The following is a 22,190-nucleotide window of genomic DNA, read 5'->3' as shown; positions in this document are numbered from 1 at the left end:
CTGTAAACAATTTTACGTCCGCTAATAGAAATTGTTCGTTAACATCTACTTTTGTTGGCCCTCCGCTGTTCCCAAGGTGGAACAAAGTAAGTAAATGTGAACCAGTCCCTGGTGGAACCAGTCCTCTCAGGAGAAGGTTATGTTGTATATAATTGTCCATATTTTTCTAATCAGTCTATGGCACCGTCTGAAAGCGATAGGCTGTGGGGTGCTTTTGAGGTGAATGACGCAAAATGAAAGCTTGGGGGCATTTAAGCATCAAGGTCGCATTGACGGGCTGGAACAGGCCGTGCTGTATCGATGGAGGGGAGAACACTTTGTAATTTTAAACATTCGTAACACTTATAAAGAGTGGACAAAAACAGGAACTGAGCGGCACGGCCTGAAACGTTAATATGGAACAAAGAGGAACATCTCTCTTTCTCTGCCATTTTTCTTTCCTGAGGAGATCGTACGGACACACGCAGACTCACAGAGACGCCGCTAGGCACACAGAGCGGGAATTCTCGCGGTGTTTAATCTCGTCAACTAGGAGTGCTGAGGCGATTTAAGAGGGGAAGTGTGAAAGGAAATAACAGGAAAGATACAAGTGCAATCTTCTTTTTTTTGTCTTGCTTGCGACAGAAGCTTCGCTGCGGTGACGTCGGTCTTATGGTAGTGATAAAACCGTCCATCTTTCTACCTTTTTAGACTCTTGCGCATGGATGAAGTGATTAAGTTTCTTTTAAACGAAAAAATATCGCAGGCGCGGTGGTGGAATTCCGCGTAGCGCCGAGATCTCCTATTGACCCTATTAATAAACAGCCGATAAACACCAAGAAGTCCTGCCTAGGACTGCGGGCCTGGGGTTCCTCACAATTACGGAGCACAGACGGCTACCCTTGCCGTAACCCTGACGGCGCCCCACTGCTTGGGGAGTGGGGGATATCTCACGCTCCTATCTCCATGGGACGTCTGCGTACCCACCACAAAGCTCTCCACCAGCACATCGACCCACAAAACCACTGACCTGCTGTCCCCCCCCCCCCCCCGCCTAACCCCCACATACCTCGCATAACTCTATTTTTGGACCAGGGTTCATTTCCCGCCATATGAAGGCTCTGCTATTCTCTCTTTATCACTATTACATTTGAGAAGCTACTTTTGCTCTAATTCCATATGTTGCGAAGCAGGCTGTGAATTTGCGTATCAGAATGGATTTCAAGCATAGTGAGGAGAGAACGAAGATGTTTAAGAATGAAAATCATCAATGAAGAGTTTAGGGAGAGGCATTGTTTTTTCTTTTAAGACCGACTAAATGCCAGCCTTTGAAACCCCAGGTACGGAAATTTACTGGTCGTCATGGCATACGCCGATATCGTGAAGGAGGCCGGTTTGTGCGACATAGGTTGTGCATAGACACAGCCCCCCCCCCACACACACACTTGTCTGTGCACGTACACAGATGCCCCCACTTTCTTTCAGCGGCCTCCGGCTGTCAGCTGCCCCATTCGGGATGTCATTTGGGGATGAGGAAGGGTGGGGGGAACTCAGAAGCTGGAGATTACGTCACCCACTAGAAGCTGCGCCGTCCCATCGGCAGATGCGCGGTGAGAGGAAAGGGCCGGATCCGCACGCCTCGCTAGCCGGAGTGGCGCATCGTGACTCATCCTCACTGGCAGGCGCCCGGCTCGGCATGCAATGCCTAAAACCCGCACTGGCGCTCGGGGGCCGGGGGTCCCTCCGGAACCTTCCGGAGTTCCTCCGGGTTACCTTCATTAGCGCCTGCTGTCTGACAGGTGCTATGCGACTCCTGCATCCCGGAGTCAGACATCATAGCGACTCGTGCCGTGAGGAGCCTACGCTTTAAACGGCGAGCGTGCCTCTCTCGGGATGGCAAGGGATTTGAGCCGCACAAGCTGAACCGAGCTAAAGGGGCTTAGCGCTCTTTAACGAGCATTTAACGTTATCGAGCGACGAAGGAAGCCAAGTGGGGAGACTGATTATAGGTTATAGACAGAAATAATCTCATTAAAGCGAGACATCCATTACCAAACAGCGAAACCGAGCGGCGGCTGCTCCTGCCGCGAGATCCGCCGCCCTCCCCTCCACCCCGCTCTCTCTCCCCCCTCCCTGTCTGCCCCTCGCCCGCTATACCTACGTCACCAGCGCAGGAGACACCTGCTTAAGACGCAATGAATGCCCGAGAATTCTCGAGAAGCGGGCGGGCGGCAATCGATCAAAATCAGCCCGCCGTCGCGACCAGAGAGGGACAGACGTCGGGGGGGGGGCATGTGGCGGGGGGGAGTGAGAGAGAGAGAGAGAGAGAGAGAAGGGGGGGAGGGAGAGACGTCACAGGCGCGAGTGTGCCGCTTAGCCAGTCTCTGGCATACATACACCACGACAGAGACGGGGTGGGTGGGTAGTGGGGGGGGGGGTGGGTAGTGGGGGGGGGGGTGTGTGTGCGTGCGCCGAGATAAGGGAGCTTGGCTCCCCGCCCACCCTCCAATCTGCTGATGGTGAGGCTCCCAGCGAGCAGCCAACCAGGATCCATTTTTAGGGATGAGGTCATCTTTAATTAACGAGTAATAAATAAATAAATAAATAAGAAAATAAAGTCAGCTGTGTCACCCCCCCCAATCTGTTATCTCCCGGCAGCCTCAAGGACGTGGTTTATCTCGTTTTAATTGAATGTGAGGCCAGGCTTATCTGCACGCTTGGCGCTAACCGCGTCTGAACAGTTGATGGGACTTGTTACATGAGCAGGGGACCCTGCCGATCGCCTGGGGGGGGGGGGAGGGCAGCGATGAAGAGAACAAAGAGGGTGGGAGGTAAAAAAATGGATGGGGGGGGTGACGGGGGGTTTGCTCCTCAATAGATCTTGATAAGCCCCCCACACAGAAATGAAAGGATGAAATTAAGTCCTTCAAAAGTGCACATCTAATCCGGCAACCTGAAGGGATGCCTCAGGGTGATGTCACCAGCAGGGTCCTTCCAGCCCCGCCGCAGCGACCTGCCAGACAGTTAAATCACTTGTCATGGGTTACGTGACACGCCACGGTATAAATAGCCTCTTTTTCTGCTTGTTGAGGATTTCAAAGAATCTTTTCCCGCCGGGTATCCTTTTAAAATTCCGACGGATGGTAGGTGCCCGCTCCTCACGGACGCGCACCATCCAGGACACTCTACGCTATTACCCACACATACAACAATGCAGGTGATTAGACCTGTCGGGAAAAGCCAATTAAATTATACATTAGTCTCCATGAAAAAGTTCTAAACAGCTAAGAAGGAGCAATGCCATGGAATCCTGCCTTGTCATATTCAGTCTGAATCATTAAACCGGGGCAGGAGATTCCTGATGCCCGAAACAGTGAAATGCATAGTATCTGAAACGCACGGTTACCTGTATTAATTAGACGCGATGACCGGTCCAAGGAAATGATTCATGGTTTTCGGTGGAGTAAAAGCCCGGAATCATCTCCAGCGCTCCAGGATCAGAGCTGGCTGCCGCCGCCGCTGTTCGTTTTAATTTGGGTAAGGCAGGAGAGTGCCCTCTGCTGGCAGACTGCCTTGACTGGCGTCGCAGCCGCTCATAGGTGCTGACAAGGAGCAGCAGCAATGCATTTAGAGGCTGCACCGTTGCAACGAAAGTAATAAAATGGGAAAAAAACAGAAAGGCTTCAAGTATGTTTTTTTCATGTGGAGGTCATGTTACTGCCAGCAGGAATTCCTCGCACGTGTTACTCAGGATCATTAAACGACACCTTTGTCATGGCAAACAGACAACTATAATCTGATGCCACTCACGGCTATACGGTAGCCGTGCTGGTACTCAGGATGCCCTGCTGACCATCAATTCCTGGATGGCGGATGTAGTGCGTACAACTCAGCTCCCAGTGGGACCAAGAATACCCGAGTCCACGCGTGCACTCCTATCTCCACGCTCCCCCCAATTAAAAGGTAGCAAACGTTAACAAGCTAACTACAAAAATCACCACACTTGGAGAAAGTATGGGAAGGAACATGAGAAATGCATCAGGGACGGAGAAAAGCCCCACGTGTACACACACGCAGAAACTTGTTTACATGCAGCGGTAATAGAAAATGCCCTGCGTCAGTCAGCATGATGCAAAATATTTAATTTATCTTAATTAGTAAATACCAGACACATCTGTGGATAGTGAGTCAATGCCCCAGAGTGGACTCAGTGGTCTGTTGTGAAATAATGCAGTGGAGACTATTGTAAACAGCAAGTGAAGAGAAAGAAAGACGGCAAGAAAAATCCCTTCATTGTACAAGGGAGGGAATAAACAGAGAGAAAACGGAGATCAAGTCTACAGGGAGCCCTTCTGGGGGGGCTGCGGTCAGGTTTCTTGTACTGGGCAGACAAACCCAAACTTTTACTAGTTCCTCTTTTGGGACCTTTGCTCTGTAGATGCGGATCTGCAAGCGAATATTTCCACTGACCGCGAGGTCAGACAGAGCTCATCTTGAGCTTCTGAAATCATTTGTCTGCTAGCAGGCCTCGATCAGGGATGAGGCAGTGTGGTCGAATTTACCTCGCGGCTTGTATGGCAGGTGCTTGATGAAGTTGACAAAAAAATCAGTGCATATTCCTTTAAGAGTATGAGTTTAAAAAAAAAATCACAAATCTCAGAAAGCTAACTTCAGAAGAAAAATATGAGAGGATGGTGTGTGGCCCAGTGTCTGTGATTGGAAGGTTGCTGCAGTAAACTTTTGACTGATAGGAGGATGGCACCGATGGGCCCAAAAGCTCGGCCTGTAACCCTCACTTGCTCCGGGGTGCTGCTGACCTGGTTCTCTGATCCTGAATTGTACGTCACACTGGAAAAATGGTGCCTGCCGAATAAATGTAATATATATACAGATAGCTCTTGCTTTATGATGGTTAAACTTTACGATGGTGCCACAGCGATCAACACTCAGTAGTCATCAAACAAACTTTGAATTTTGTTCTTGAGCTGGCAAGATGTCGCATAATACTTCCTACTGATGCCGGCCGATGGCAGCATCTATGCAGCCACGCTTCCAGTCTTTGTAGCGCTTATGAACGTAGGCATCTCATACCGTGTTACAAAGTATTGTATAGTGACTTATTCATTTATCATCTCATATTCATTCCCGGCTCACGATATTTTCAGAATACGATGGGTTCTTCGGAACATAAACCCATCGGAAGTTGAGGAGCATCTACATAGGAGAAAACTCCTTATTCTTTACGATTGGTTTCGGTGTAAAGAATAACATCACCCAGATCGCCCCCTTTCTGGTTATTTTTCAGCATGCTGGGAGAGGCTCCAGGCCCACGTTGATCCTGCGTTGGATAAGTGGACGGGAAGATGGATGGATAATGATACAAAGAAGTAAAAAAAGCTCATAATTATGTTAAATTTAGAATCTTTATGACATGTTCGGAATAATGGGAAGACTGGTCCTTATAAATTCATAAAAACAAACGTTTGGCCAAAAAAAATGTATTGGGCTTTATCCTTCTCGCTTGGAGGAAGGGTAGTAGGGGCTCAAAATCTCGACAGTGTGCTTTATAAGCTAAAAATGGAACGAGAGCGGAAGGTGACCCCCGACGAGACATCAGAAATGTCACGGGAGGCACCGAAATCGTTACCGAAATTAAAATGCTATGGCTACAATGGAGGCTAGTGGATGCTATCTATGGGAGGCTTCAAAGATGTTTCTCACCAGAGACTGATTTATGGACTGTGGGGTGGGGGGGCGGTTTCCAACCACAACAAAGTTTCACAGCTGTCTATCCTCAGCTCTGACCTCACCTGAAATATTTGGGGGCGGCCTGGAAATAGAACAAATGGCGGCCACCTGCCCCGGGCCTTTCCCAATTTGTCCTCAGAACGTTTTCGGGGTATCAGAGAGACGGTTATCTGTGGGGATTAATCCTGCAGTAAACCGGGGGGGGTGGGGGGGGGGGTGGCAAAGAGCCCCTTAGGTCAGCAGCGGCACCGGAAAACATGGACATGGCTCCAGAATGTTCTGGGTTTGTTCACCACAGTTGTCAGGGGACGTTGCGGTTAATGAGTAAAATGATTGGTGGTTAGTGTGCAGTGTGCATCTGCTATTGTAATTTTTGTTCTAATTACATCACATGCGTAAAATGGTCAAGCCGATTACAATAAAAACATCCACCAGCTGGACATGGACGTTCATCATCCTGCCCCAGAAGGTGCGGCAGTCAAGCACCTGTTTCTTCAACACCAAAGACCTTCTGCAGAACTTATCGGAGGCTTGATGGCGATGGTGCCGCCGATACTTAAAGTGAAGCCTTAGACAAAGTCAGCCAAGACATACCTACTGAAAAAGCTGTAGTGTGCGTTTCTAAGGAATGCGTGTGGAAAATATCCGAATGGTAAATCTGTGGTGAATCCAGTCATACTGGGGTAACTGCAAGAGACAGTTGAGGGAGAACTCACTTTTCATCTGGCTGGGGGGGCTGCAGGGGGGGGTGCTGAGAGGTTTGACGGAGTGCGAGGATCAGAGGGGAGATGAGTCACACGCCATCTGTCCTAACCACGCCTCCACAACCATCCACTACTCTCAGATATTTGCTCCACCAGGAACCCCAGCCTTTGACATTTCCACCCATCTCCTGTGCCCTGGCCGAGCTCCTCATCGCCTCTCCCTGTGCTCTCCTTCATCTGCCCCCTCCCAGACTGGCCACCACTCCCCGCCATTCCCTCTCTATTTATTTAACCTACGTTAATTGGCTGTCGCTGAACCTCTTGACTCACTGCCTGGCTGGGAATCGGTGACAGATATGGATTTTGTGATTACTACTCCCCCCCCCCCCCCCCCCCCACACACACGCAGATAAACACACACGCACAAACAATGCAACCACATTCATAACATTTTCTCCAGAATGAACACACAGATAAGGCTTAACTGGACAGCCCCCAGATCGTCGGCGCTTATCTAAGTTTACGGGAACGACTCCATCGGCATGGAGAACCGTCAGGCCGTCTGCCTAGTTCTTGGCAATGATGTCGCTAAGCTTGCCGACCCGGCCAAAGGGATTAGAGGCCTTTTTATCACCTGTGTAGAGAGATAGCATCTTTATCTTGGGTCTGACACGAGTTTGGTACGCAGACAAAAACACCTGACGCTGTTAGGAAGGTCTCTGCTTTCATCTCCTAAAAATATTTAGACCCAACAAAGTCACCAATAATGATGCTAATTATCAATAACCTTCTAATAATGATGCTAATAACCTATGTTATAAATGACCGATTGCAAATCTAGTGACCTTCAATGCCACAGCGTACTGTTTCAAGCGTCTTCTTTGACGTCGTAGAGCATTACCACAGACTTATGGCTACCGCTCCCATTCAGTTAGCATGCTTTCCTTGCTGAAATCCCCTGCCCTATGCCCCGTACATTCTGGAATAGCTTCCAGGCTCTTCACACACCTGTACAGTAAAAGCAGTTATGAAAGATGGATGGATTATCTTTTTTATGGGTTAACATTTTTATTGAAGTCAACCGTTGTGCGATTTTACACACTTCGTTAGGTACAAGTGTGTGAGAACATTGTAACGCCTTTGGCTGCCGTCTTGTGGAAAACTTGCCGCATATTCTTTTGATTTAACTTTCTTGATGGGATGGGAATGGCGTCTCGCTGTTGAGGGGGGCTTTGGATCTCCATCACGACATCGTAAATTAGCAAATACAAGCCATACGTAGGGTGAATATAACATACCATAAACAGCTGACCTAGGGCTGAAAATGTTTACGTTCATCATGCCAGAATATGATTCCGTCAGTACGAGAGCGAGCCTTTGGCCAGCCTGCTGCCAGACGCTACATGATAACCCTGCCCTGTCCTGCTCCGTGGGAAGCCCACCTGTGTATATTTCGGCCTCTGAGGGATCCTCCACCTTCTTGTGCTGGATGATGTAATCGGAGACCTTGTAGCCAATGATGGGCTCCACGTCGACCCACTCCAGTGCCACCATGGTGCTGGAGGGCTCCAGCTGTGGTACCAGGCGCAGGCTGTGTGGAAAGGTGGTTGACGTGAGACCTGCTCATTCCACAACCGAGCACACGTACCATGTCCCCACCCACATTCCGATAGCAGGACTGTGATTGGCAGGTTCCCCAAAACGAAAAAGATTCTAAGTGAGCTGCCATATTTATTAACGACATCACTATCAGTTTCATAAAAAAAAACCTTCTAAGCTGCCAGTTCCCTCTATCCACATCACTCACATATTAAGTCCAGAACAAATACTCTCATTAAGAAAAAAAATAAACTTGCTTTATTATTTGTGTATTGCAGTTTGCTGCAGTGCATTAGTCTTTCCTAAGAGTACTAAACTGAGTCATATTGTATTTTTGTTATATTTTAATATCATAGTGGCAGCACAGGTGCACAAGACAAACATTTACCGATTATAGTGCTTTTCATTCAACATTCCTGTTGTCTGCAAAATAATTGTGTGAAAAGGCAAACGAGAAACTCAAAAGGTGCTGATTGCACAGATTAGCACAGAGCCGGTGGATGCTCCCTGAGGTTCGGGTATACCTCCTGCGAGTATTATGGTCTGGGAAATGTTATGCAGACATTGACAGACACTGTCAATCATACTTTCTGTTCTGCTGATTGATTCTTCCTCCCTTGGGTCGACTGCTAGTGCTGGGGCGGGGGGGGGGGGGGGGCAGAATGTGAATAGGTTTGGCTATTGGGGGACGGGGGGTGGGGGGGATGGGGTGTCCACAGGAGGGTCTTGGGCGGGACTCACACAGGCTGACGCAGGGGACTGCAGTTGGGCAGGCCATCCTTGCTGAAAGCATTCAGGTCACAGCGACACCAGTTCTCGATGACGTCGCCCTTCCCGGCACACCAGTATGAGCTCATCGTGGCACTCTTGAAGGCCTGCGGGGGGGGGAAGGAGGTGGAGGGGGTGAGGGATGGGGTGGGGGGGGGGGGATGAGGAGTTGGTGTTAGAAAAATGTAATTATTGAAAAATGTAATTATATCAGAAAGTTTCCTCTCTGGGCTCTGAGTCACTAGGCAGAGGCTCCTTCTGAACGAAAAATGTGAGCAAGTGTCAGTGGGGATCCCAGCCCTCTGTCATTAACAGAATCATAGCCCCCCCAGAGCCGAGGAACAGGGGGGGAGGGCGGCTCTGTCATGTTACTGGGAGATGCACACGTTTGCATTCTCAGTGCTAATCATAAATGCTTTGGTTGGGTGCCACCCGGACAGAGATGAGCAAGGAAAGGTCCACATGATACCAAAAGGTCCCGAACTCGGTCCTTCCTGCCCGCCGGAAAACACGTCATTCTCTGGGATCATTTGGAAATATTTCCTAAATGAAGACATGCGAGTAGAACATGATGCTCATCAGATGCTCTCTTTTTTCAAGCCGGCTCACACGAGTAAAACACGTCGTCCCTAAAACTGGGTCTTTCGGATCAGATCGATGGGCAGGTGCAGTTCATAGCGATTCTGCCCTGCTTCATACCACCCCCACCGCCTGGCCACTTCATGTTACTTCCTACTCTTAATTGCCTCCTTTAGACCAATTGGAATCAGCCAAAATGGTCAATGCATTATAACTGAGATGCAAGAACAACATGGACGGACTTTGCTCTCTGACTTGAGCAGGTTCCCGCATCGAAAATGATTCCCCGTGTTGCCTCTGCACTCAACAATTAACGGCTTAATCAACACCCGCATCTAATTTTTCAGAAATACAGGGCGCTTTATGACATCATTCGCTTGTGGGTTTTCAAGGACCTCAGCTGATTAATGATGCTCCAGGACTACCTAGGCCCTAATAAAGCAAGTTTCTGACCTCCTTTGGAGAATATATGACTGAACTCGCTGTTTCTCCCTTGTAACCTTTTTTGTCGAACTAACCCTTCCGATTTCAGATATCTACCAGTATTAGTCATGCCACTAAAATAATTATTTCTAATCAGTGAGCCTAATATGGGTCAAAAACGGTCTCTTTTTAATATACATTTATTGAAATACTTGAATTTATTTCCAAGTTTCCTTTGATTTCAATTATCTAATTGTACCACCTAAAGGAGAACTTAAATCTGACCCAATTCTGGCCAAGTAGCCAAAAAGAGGACTTCTGAAAGTATAAGGACTACAGATGGCTATGTAAGTTCTGACAAATGAAGAGCAAATTCCCAGAACTCGCTCAGTCCACAGGACACCTGGACGGTCATAAGGAAGTGCCATTTCTGTAAATTTAGTGAGTTTTGGAAATTTAATGAAAGTTCTTTGACAGATGAGATGAGGAATGAGTGAGTTTTGGGTCCCTGTACTGTAACATATGATGAGGAAGACGAACTTTCGGTTATTGGCTGTCTCATATCAAAAATAACAAAAAGTAAGTTTTGGAAATTTGTTCTTTACTTATCCAATAGATTGATACTGTCCACATTGAAGCCAAGTAAGAATAATACTAGTATAATATAACTAGTAATAATACTAGTTAGCATTAATGTTTGTAGAGTAACTCTGCGGACAGCAGTGATTTGTTATCCATAGTTGAACGCATGACAATCCGGGCTGCTACTACTCAGGGGGGGTCAGCCCATCCAAGACGACATAGCTAAACGCACCCAAAATAACGGCCCCCGCACCCGCTGCGGTCATCGAGAAGCAGGTGATTGCAAAACACAACAGGAAATTTGTGGCGGCGTGAGTGTGTGGAGACGTGGGAGGACAGAGGAAATGACCCCTACTGTGGCCAAGCTTGGCCAACCAAGCGAGGACCAGCCAGCCTCCGCAAAGACAAGCAGCCCGCAAGTGGGGGCCACGTGCTCCTTCCGCATGGCTGCCAATCAGAAAATCGCACAATCCCATTACCACGCATACGAGCCTGAATAGGCGACGAGGCTCAACTTTAGCTGACCGCTAAGTCAATCCAATTGTGGCTCTCGGGAACTAGCAATGAGATGTCCGAAACGAAAGCCAGCCAATCAAAAGCATGATTGAGCGCCGTGAGCCTTTCCCAGACTTAGGTTTTGATTTCGGGGCTGTGTGTGAAGAAATACCACCTGTCTGTATATCACAAAAAACCCAGAATGGTTAAGGACCAAAAAACAGGGCAACACCACGGCCTTGTTCCTGCAGGTTTTAGGGTCTTGCTCTGTGGGCGTGAACTTTATTAGTTTACATGCAGTGTTGGGCATATAAATCTTGGTCTGGATCTGTACTTTCTGGACCTGAAATGCCCAACACTTTTTATATATTTTTCCATGTGTCGTGCTGATTCCCCCGGACACCCCAGTTTTAGGTCCAAAAAGAAGGGATTAAGTCAATCTATGTCACAAAACTGTCGACGGTGTTTCAGTGTGTGCCCTGGGATGGAGTGGTATTCTGTTGGGGGTGGGGTGTGGCTCAGTGGGCTAAACTTCTATGCCTGGGATGAGAAGGTTGCCCCCAGCTCCAGGGACACTGTACACTGGTTGACCATGAATTGTGGCCACCACCCCTCCCAAGCTTGCAATCATATGTGTGTCTCATGCAGAGCAAGGTAGGGTAGGTGAAAAGAGGATTTCCCAACAGGGGTTAATAAAGAATCACAATTTTGTCCAGGGTATCCACTTTTATGGGATAGTCTCCAGTGTCACAGCCACTGCATATACTATTATGGAAGATGAAGTACTGGTGGATGTCCTGTTAAATGAAAATGCATGATAAATTAAGGAGGTAGATGGGTAATTAGCATGGATATCTCAGGAACAGCAAATTTGATGGGGTCTTCACGTGGGTCCTGGTAATGGTTATCACCCCATAAAGCATCCAGCTATGGGCAGTCCGGTAGTCAGGAAAGGCTTTTGGTCGTAGAGGTCAATGAAGACCTGGTGACCTATGGGTCAGTTGACTAGCCAGTGCTGAAAGATGTGCAACCAGTTGTGCAGACCCAGTGTGCCTTGTCACGGGTGGAATAGAACAGTCAGTTCCACTCCTGTCAGCAAAACAAAAAGTGCAAATGCAGTGAACTAAAGAACAAAAAACATCGCCTGGTCCGATGCAATGGGCTGGAAAAACAGCATCTAGTCCAATGAATCATGGTCCCTGCTATTTCACACTGGTGGACGAATCAGTTAACGGTGAAGACCAACACGAGTCCATGGATCCATCATGCCAGGCGTCAGCAATGCAAGGCGGGGGTGGTAGTATGGTGATACGTGTTTCCACGACATTGACAATGAGTACCCTGATATGAGGGAAGCAACATTTAAGCACCAAAAGACATCTGTGCACCACGGGCTAATCAAGGTGTGAGACTTAACGGCTACCAGGCAGCCATCTGCAAATAGGGTCCTACAGGCCACAAGGCAAGGATTGTCTGGGAAAACTGACGGTAAATCTAGCGTGCTCCGGTGCCCTGCTGTGCGCCAGCATCTGTGGGAAAAGGTGAAAGTCCACATCCATGACCAGCACGACCGTGGGAATCAACAGGGTCAAACACAGCCACCATAACCTCTTCATAGTTAAAACCTTGTTAATTCCAACTCCAGTGAACTTGCTGGTCTTTGAGCAAAAGAGTCAGCAATTAGTCTGAGAGCATACTGGTTATTTACTACAGTATGATATCAGATAAGATGTTGCCACAGTGGCTTAATGGGTAAGGCACTAGCCTCCTATGCAAGGGATTGCGAGTTAAGTCCCATCTGGGTTAGCTGCTTGCATTTTTGAGAGAAGGTAAGTGGCTCAGTGGGTTGCCAACTCAAATCTTGTGGTCGGCAGACTGATATCACCATTGGGCTTTTCACCGAAGCCCATATCCCCCAAATTGCTCCCGGCACTGGCTGACCCTGCTTTGTCAACTGTACGTCACTTCGGATAAAAGCTTCTACCCTGTTTGGGCTTCGGGTTTAGCAGTGGCTCTTTTACTGCAGCCCCAACTGCAGATGCTGAAGAGATGTTCAATGCTCACTGGAAAGGAGATGACATTTTAAACGTTAACTCTATTAACTCGAGCTCTTGCTAAGCTCCTCCTGCATCAGATCCCCTTCCAGCTTATATTACCGTCTACCCTGGGCGCCTACAGCAAGCCTAGGAACGCCAGTGGGCTTGCGGTATTGATTTATTGAATGATCTGGAGAGTCTCTGGTGGCAAAATACCTTTGCAGAACGAGCTCCGCTATCACTCAGGTTAACGTGGTGGACAGGGGAATGTTCTCCTTTGTACTCCAAAACCCTTTAAGGGAGCGTCTTCCAGGAAAAGGGACATTAAGGTACTCTACTTATTACGTTCACAGGAAGGTAACATCTCTGGGTGATTCGGAGCGACTGCTGACCACCGACTGCTTCAACAGGCAAGTGTTCTAGGTGCCTAAACATTTTTCTAAGGCTGAGGGCAGGTGGCTCGGGGTACAAACGGAGAACAATAGGATGCTGAGCATATTAGATTTGTGTCTGAAGGGATAAGACGAGGCCATGGATGTTTATGTAGTCCCAGGAAATGAATCAAAAGATGAGGGATGTATTAAACTAATCACGATCCCTCTCATCATGCATGGTGAAGCCACAAAAAATCACTGCGGATGTGAATCACGCTGCAATCCTGCCGGACGACACTTAAGCAACCGATGCTATGTGGCAGGCTAACGTACCGAACAAAAGTCAGGGGCAGAAATCGCGGACTCGACGATGTCCATATGCGTACCTACCACTGAGGACACCGAGGTGAAGTCTGCAACTCCAAGACTTCTAACAATCCTGGCTACGGGCCTGCTCGTCCTGTTACTGTGAAACAGACTTTTTCATCCCAATTAGTGATGTCATTATAACCCCCCACCTGGGGACGCACAGACCCTGTCAAACAAAAGGGATACATCAGGCTAAAGTAGGGCGCTGTTCCATCTAAATCTTCTTATAAACAATTCGTGGTATGAGTTATGAGTCAAGCCTCCTCCCAGCACTGCTCCCCAACCCTGTGCTGACGGGATATTTATGAATGTAAGAGGCAGAGAGTAAATGTAGATATAGTGTCAGGGGCAGGGCCACACAGCGTGATATACAACCTTCCCAATTGTACGCAACACATCTAATATCTCAACCAGGTCTGCCACAATCTAATCAAACGGCAGCCCAGACAGGACTGGACCTGCTGGCAAAGCCTTTCCGGATCGCTTTATTTGTATATTCAAACTAGGTTATTCATTTCGGCAAAACATGGGGGGGGGGGGCTAATGGACGTTTCCCTGTCGCTAAAAGTCCCTGGACTTTTCCCTGAGGGGGCTAATGGACAGACCCGTCGATGTGCATTTCTCTGTACGTCAAGACGGAGAGTCTACCCAGCCCAAACAGCATGCCTAACCTCCGGGCCGGGCTTGGGGGAGGATGGTACTGTCACAGCGAGCTGATCCAGGTGTTTATACTTCAACCACGATTTGCATATTAAGGAATGTACCCCGACGGTAGGGCGAGAGTGCCGGGAGGCGACCAAATAAACAAATAAGGAGGCGAAAAATCATGCTGATGTGTAAGAGAAGGTTCCTGAGAACAATGTAATACAAACCAAAAGCCTTTATTGTCACTAGATCAGACGGTTCATTTCACAATATGAAGGGAAACGCGCAGATCGTCATGCCATCGCTTATGCCCCGTTGCTGTTTCTCATCACCGAGACATTTTTATACACTGTATACAAACGCGTTTGTTACTCTGACTTTTTATAGATGCTCTTTTCCAGGTGTTCTCCTTGATCGTTGCCTTTGAGAGGGCCGGAACATTTTATTTTCTGGTATCTGGCCGTTCACCCCCCCCCCCCATCCCCCTTCCTGTTTTTTGATTCCTTATGGAAAAATTTACAGTAAATCATGGTAAATTGCTTTATGGCGAACTTGCTTGTAAAAATGCTCTACAGTGCATAAAAATCAGAGTGACTGACTGAACAACGGCAGTATATTGTGCCGTCAAAGCTAATATTGTGCACTGACTGCAGAGGTGAGTATTAAAAGGTTTGTGTCCTCAGTGGCCTGGCGAAGGATTATGCTGTTTCTCCTGTGCAAACCGTTTCTTAGTGTGATTCACAATTATGCAAATTTGTCCTCAATTTAACATCAACCATTCATCTGCTCGCCGGATGCTTGGGCAAGTTAGAACGTGAAATAAGGTTATTCTGGGAAATGTTTATAGAAGCAGTCTAGGATAGGGTAACGCAGTGGTCACCTTCACGGGATATGAATGTACAGCTTCTGTGGCTATAAGGTCACTACGGCACATTCTAGAACACATCCATAATACACCTGCCGAATTGTACAGTCCTGCTTACCAGCACCATGTGGTCAAACTGCAGGACACTTCTTGTGCTTTTAAGACTCTTCCTTGATTATAAAATTTAAAAAAAAGAAATCTTTTTTTAAAGCCTAGACTAAATTAGGAATGCCTTTTATCTTTTCCCTGTAGATCATGTATTAAAAAAAATATCATATTAAAAAATATATATCCTTTTAATTGAGGAAGGACATTAGCGCATTAAAAAAGAATTACATTTGCTAGGGGGCCTTTACACTTATTTTCCTACATTCCCTACCACCTTAAGCCAAACCACTTGCACCACCTACTGTTAAATCGTGGGAACTGCAACCCAGCCACACGATGGACTCGGCCAGTGAAAATAGACTAACTACCATTGTAATTATATGAATGGTATCCCAGGTAGGGTTTGAAAGTAACAACAGGGGAAAATCTTATGAATTTTGGAATTCTGTTCTCCTGGCTTTAGTATTATTATTATTATTATTAGTAGTAGTAGTAGTACATAAGGAGCATTACTACAGATTTATGAAATGATGGGGGGGCGGGGGGTAAGCCTTTACTGGTGGGGGGGGGGACATGAAAGTAGACATGCTGTGTAAACTAATTAGTGTACATTTATTTGAGGGGGGGGCATTTTTGGGGACAACCCTCGCAATGTCCATGTAGTACATAATTAATAATATCTGCATTGATTAGAAAATGAACCACAAAAAAGAATGAGGGTAAAATTAGGGACTGAATCGGTAAAAGTGCAGCTTGTACAATTCTGATCAGAGGATTTAGTGAGCTGAAGGAAGCCAGAGGGTGAGATACAGGAGAAATGGGGCCGTATTTTGCTTACCTCCTTGGTGCTGTTGTCCTGCACTAGGCTGTACAGCGGCACCACGCGGTTCACCTCCAGCAGCATGGGCGCGGGGCTGGGCAGCTCGCGGCCCGGCTGCCGGCACAGGTGGCAAGCAGACGGGCAGCCGCCCTTCTCTTCGCAGCGCACCTCCACCCCAGACACCAGGTCCCCTGCAAGCAGTGGTGTCTTCAGCAGGCCCGACACGTAGGTGATGAAGGGCACCGACTTCAGCTCCCGCCGGCTGCCCAGGTCAGTGGTCTCTGTGAAATTAAACACAATTATGACTTATACACTATTGAGAGCAGCACTTCAAGTCCAAGCACATTTAGTTAGCAGCCCATGAACACTGGAAATGTTGCTTAAATGACTAATCAGACAAGCTTGGGATTCAAACCCACTAACATCTGATCATAGGTACAGAGGCCTAACCCACCGAGCCACATAACATCACCAAAGGCAAACCGCTCTCCCATTCAGGGAACTGAACACTGGTGATGTGCATCACATATAAGTGAGACTGTGAGAGATGGAGAGGTTTTACAGTTAAATTGTATAATGCTACACATCACCTTTGTTTCCCCTCACAAATCAACTGCGAGGTGCTTTGCAGAAAATGGCAGCAATAAAACTAATCATCTAACAAGCATGTGTGAGCTCACTGTCACAAACATGAATTACATATGGACCCAGAGAGAAAGGAGTCACAAAGGACAGGGATGAATTCAGGCAATGCACCTACCCAACACCGCGTAATATATACCCATACAGACTGAATGAAATCTCCCCTTTACATTGACTCGATTAATGTGATAGAAGATAGTACACAGGCATCATAGATGTGAAACAACAATAAACGTAATTTGACTTGACTTTATCTGTAAAAATAAACTCAGTTTTTTTTTAAAGATTGGTGTTTGTTTGAATGTAGCATTGGAAAATAATGTCTTTGAAAACAAACATTTGGATTCTACGATAAACTCAGATCTACTTGAAACACTCAGCTCACCTTGTCTGGAGAAAACCTATTTTCTGCATCCTCAGAAGAAGGTGGTAAATAGTTAAGGCAGCATGATTTGCAAACACTCCTTTCTCTAAAGCAACTCAAAGGTCAGTATAAGTCATATTTGCACACAAGTTAGTCTAGAGAGTCGTAAGCAGTCTTACTATAACTGTAAGAAGATAAAACATCAGTATGATACCAGCATGGTATGATACATAGTGTGTCAGGTTAATATGCAAGAAATAGCCTGAGAGTACAGGCCGTACTGCAGGTAATGCACTATTGGGAAAGGCAGTCAAGAGTCCATTCAAGATGCAGTCAGGTCTGAACTACAATCAGGAACAATGCATCCTGAGATCTATGGAGTAGGAGAGGATTTCTGCTGGCCCAAAGCTCATTGAAGGTTAACTGCACAGTGGTGGGTTAAATACATAAGGTTCAAGTACTGCGTATTTACACAGGATAGCCTGAGGACGGTCCTTCAGCTGCTGAAGGAGTGGAGATGTAAGGCAGAAACCTCAGTAACGGAGTTTTAAATATTTTCCTGTGTGTGGGGGGGCGGGGGGGGGGGGGGGGGCATGTGTTGTGGAAGCAGATGGGGTCTGGAGTTTGGCGGTGCAGGTTTGCCACCGTGGAGACGAGGCAGTTTTTCCCTGAGGTCACCTCTGACCAGAGACCATACATTCGCAACAAGGCAACCGCACCCACGGTCAGAACCGAGGGAGGGGCCCACAGTGCGGACATGTCAGGGCATACCACTTGTGCAACAGCAGACGCATGGCTTCATGACGACACACGAATCACACAAATGTAGCTAGATTGACACGTATGACTGCGGGACACTGCAGATTCACAGACCATTAATTCACTGTAAAACAAAATACAACTAATCTATCTATCTATCTATCTATCTATCTATCTATCTATCTATCTATCTATCTATCTATCTATCTGTCTATCTATCTATCTGTCTATCTATCTGTCTGTCTGTCTGTCTGTCTGTCTGTCTGTCTGTCTAATCGACAGATTCTTCTTCTACATTCAGCAGTGACTGTCACCTCACAATACTAGGGAAGATCTATAATACGCACAAAGCCCAACAGGTGAAATTAAGACATCACAATGAAGATCCCCCCTGCAAAGACGTGTGGAATGCAGACAAGCAAATGGGAGTCTCTAAAAAACTGATGACTGTGTGAGTGTTAGCCCTGCAATGGACTGGCATCCTGTCCTGGACGTTTTCCCGGTTTTTCACCCCCATGCTAATTGAGATAGCCCCCCCCCCCCCCCCGTCCCCCCTCCCCCCAACCACGAAATGAATATGGCTGAAAGAGGGATGAACAAGGAATGCAAGGGCACATTCCTTCTGTCGTTCTCTTGTCGTCCTAGCAGATGTGCAGAGTTGAGCACCTACGATCGTTATGGACAGTGTGGTGTCTTCGCTCCCATTGGCTGCACCAGCCAGCACCCCCCAAACCCCCCCCACGCCCCACGCATTCTTTCAAATCGCGGCACTCCTTCGTAAGAAAAACAACAAAAGAGGAACAAAAACAAATAAAGGGAGGTGCTCGGTGTTTCAGCCGTACAGCTTGCGGGCCGGTGGTGATGACGGGATACTGGAGAGAATCTCGCTTCATCTGGTTCCCCCCCCCCAAACAAACAAATGCTCCTCTGGTGGTTTCAGGGGGAGTTCTTGCTTATGAGAAAACATGCATTACTCACGAGCCCCCGGGTGAACTGGAGCAACGGGCACGAGACCAAGCTGCCTGTCTCTGTCTCCGTGCCATGGGGCCGGATGCTCGCCGCGGTACTTTCCGGAGCATCTGATCTTTTTTTGAGATCTGACCAAGGTGGCGGAGGGTGATTACGTGAACCTGGGGGGCTTCCCTGGCACACGGCTCCACATCCGCTCTTTGTAGGAGGAACGCTCAGTTTCTGGCTCCTTTGTTAGATGTTAATTACGCGGCTTCCAAAACGGCAGCGCGGAACATGGGACGTCGTGTCAAGCGATGTGACTTTCCCTGCTGCTGTTCTGAGACCGAGCATCGCACGTTTTCAGGGTTTTACCCGACTGTTTTACTCTTGGGAAAGTCGTTAACTGAGGGGGGAACTAGATTGTTGTTTTGGCCATAAATCCAGATGATGAACCATTCTGGTCTCTGCTGCCTCCTTCTTGATAAACAACTGGTCGGTAACAGTAAACGTGCCGCTGTGTTGTTGAGAATTCAGTGTCATCTAGCACTGAGTCAAAATGTAATGCATTTTGTGGTCTTACAAAAAATGTGTTCAAATCCCAAGAATGGCAGTAAATGAACATACACCAATTTACTCTCATGGGGAAACTGCGTACATCTCTTTGCATTTAGGCATCTGTTAGACGGAATATTTTATTAATGTGGTACATAAACAGCCTCTGCCACTGCAATCTCAGACTGCAGTGTAATTTCAGTGGATGTCCTCGACTTGCAGTTGGACACGCCAGACCTATCCACCGCTGTGAGCTACTGGCTACCATTCCAATGCTCTCATCCCAAAGGTTTCCGCCGAGTGCCATTAGCGACGTACTCATCGCCATCCGGACTCCATCGGTTAGTATCATTCCGGAAAGCAATCTGTGCTTTTTATCAACGAACGCCCTGCATAAAACTGCTTGGTGGGTTTCCACGGACGGCAGACGATTGGGGAAATGCAAACGCAGGGGGAATAAAGTCTGAGAACGAAAACATACACTGAGCGGCTTAGAGAGAAAAATTCTGGCCAAACAGATGTGCATAAATAATTAAAAAAACGCACACAGCACCTGCACGTGTCATTACCTTGCTTTAATACCTTCTACATTACGGGAGAAATTCCTGTCTTTCATGGAGTTTGACTCAAGGCGCAACAAAGAAAAAAAAGGACTTCAAAATGATATAACTGAAACGCAACAGAAATTAATCGGAAAAAAAAGTCTCTTTGAATTTCACTTTGCGTCCACAGGGGACCTAATTGATAGCGGATATTTGCAAAACGGCATTCTCTAGCTATGCGCAAACAAACCCACTAAGTTGAGAGGAAGGGCAGACATTATTGGAGAGAACAGAATTTCCTCTTAAGAATTTATAATGGAATTATGCAATTTCATTCCTTAGCCATTTGCTTATGAATTCCCCTCCGCGGCTGCAGCTCGACAGATTCATCAGAACAATTATATTTCCTGGCCGCAGCCTGTCACTGAAAATTTACCAAGGTGGCATTTTGCTCTGAAGTAGCGACAGGATATGCAAAGGGTGTAATCAATAGTTACGAGAGTAACTCATAGCCTAAGTGCAAATGTCTGTTCTGAAGTTAGAGATCATACGAACTACCGCAGACTTCTCTGTAGAAACAGTAAGGGGTATGAAACACATGTAAATGAATGTTAAGAATGTTTGTCCATTTGAGACAAACACATTGCCAAACCAATAATCTGGACATTCATTCGCTTTCTATGATCTCACAGCCGATTACGCGCATGGTAATCTGGAGCTAATTCTAGAGGGCAGTGCACCCCCTACAGGAGGTAGTGATGCATTACAGCTCATTCTATCACATTTTTTTTCACACGGTAGGTTCATAGACGAAGTACAGTTTGAAGACATTAATGTGTTGCAATAGCGTGTTGTTAGGAGTTTGCAGGGGAAATTAATATTGTTCCAGCTGAGTTAGGCGGAGCTGGTCTCTGACACAATATATGGTGAAAAACTTAATGTGTTTCAAATGTTGTGCATCACCGGAGCCAAATCTACAGCAAGAGGGCGCTCTGCTTACATTGCGGCGAACCACAAGCTTCTGGAAGCCAGAGAGAGAAATTCTCTGGGGAGAATTTTCCTAAGAATCAAAGACGTCCTGGTCCCGAAGAATATCCTCCTTGTTCATTGACTTCAACGGTTATTATTATTATTATTATTATTATTATTATTACAACTACTACTACTAAGGCATGACTATTTAAAAATATACTGTCAATAAGAAGAGGCACAATGCATGTTTATGTCACCTTTAGCCCTTGGTCAGTGCAAAAATAGATACGAAGACCTAAGACTTAGTGCACATTTCCTGTCATATCTGACTGATATAATGTCACTGAGGGACTTTCAGGGGTGACAACGCTCATGTGTCAGAGGAGAATGATCTATCAGAGCTGAAACGTGCGGACGGTTGGAAAACTGCAACATAAGCACTCGATATATCCATGTTTTTAATTAATTTTGCAGGGGGTGGCCGCTGCTTAGCCTAGAGCAAGCATTTAGGCTGGATATTTAGGAAGACCAACAGATACTATCCACGGGTAACTTGCCCAGGCCTGAATATAACAGATCTTCTGTTATGGACTTCTCCAATCTGCATTCACCATTTCAGAAGCAGGACCGAGAATGGCGAGGAATAGCTGAGTATATTCCCCAGACAACGGAAATTCATCTGAACAGCTCCCTAACCTTTGCTCACCTTATTAAAAATATGTACTAAGTAAGGCAGGTAGCATAGAAAACTGTATTTATTAGGACAGATAGTCAGGGACGGATTATGGGTTGTGTGGGCCCCTGGGCAAAACGTTCGTGAGGCCCCCCCACCACCACCACCACAACCACCACAATTCAAGGGCCCTTGGCAGCCAAATGCCCTCCCTATAGGGTCTGGGGCCCTTGTAGGCAGAGGATCAAAGAATGTAGGCCCTCTAAAATAGACAAATGAAAATACATTGTTGATAAGCGTTGCAAATTGTTTTGGGCTAAGGGCCCCACGGGCCCCCTGTACCCCAAGGGCCCCTGGGCAGCGGCCCCGCTGACCCGGTCCGTAATCCGTCCCTGCAGATAGTGCTGAGCACACTGTGGGATACATTTTTAGGTATTTAGCAAGAAAGGATATTCCTAAGAATTGCAATTTATTATACATATGTATGTTGGTATGATAAGGTTTCCGACAGAGTGACAAAGCTGCAGGCAAGTTTTGAAAATCCGACATATTTCACGCTCGAGACCCCACCGTGTTAACAACTGTAGCCATTAGGCACACTGGGCATTGTGTTCAGTTGCATTATGGGACAGGACTGTGGT

The 22,190-nt window shown here is 47.0% G+C and overlaps 1 protein-coding gene across 3 annotated transcripts in view; it reads right to left on the bottom strand.

Annotated features, from left to right (window-relative positions):
- The window catches only part of LOC125746383 (astrotactin-2-like), a 297,596-nt gene that overhangs the window by 31,964 nt on the left and 243,442 nt on the right, over positions 1 to 22,190 (bottom strand). For all 3 annotated transcript variants that reach the window (XM_049020314.1, XM_049020311.1, XM_049020312.1), the window contains exons 17-19: positions 16,113 to 16,375; positions 8,772 to 8,905; positions 7,874 to 8,022 (exon numbers count right to left, since the gene is read on the bottom strand). In XM_049020314.1, coding sequence (XP_048876271.1) covers positions 7,874 to 8,022; positions 8,772 to 8,905; positions 16,113 to 16,375 — 546 coding nt within the window. The remainder of the gene's footprint in view (positions 1 to 7,873; positions 8,023 to 8,771; positions 8,906 to 16,112; positions 16,376 to 22,190) is intronic.

Source organism: Brienomyrus brachyistius, chromosome 7 (assembly GCF_023856365.1).
Source record: "Brienomyrus brachyistius isolate T26 chromosome 7, BBRACH_0.4, whole genome shotgun sequence".
NCBI classification, from domain to species: domain Eukaryota; kingdom Metazoa; phylum Chordata; class Actinopteri; order Osteoglossiformes; family Mormyridae; genus Brienomyrus; species Brienomyrus brachyistius.
The sequence above is the reverse complement of the archived record's forward strand: the minus strand, read 5'-3'. Positions and strand labels throughout refer to the sequence as shown.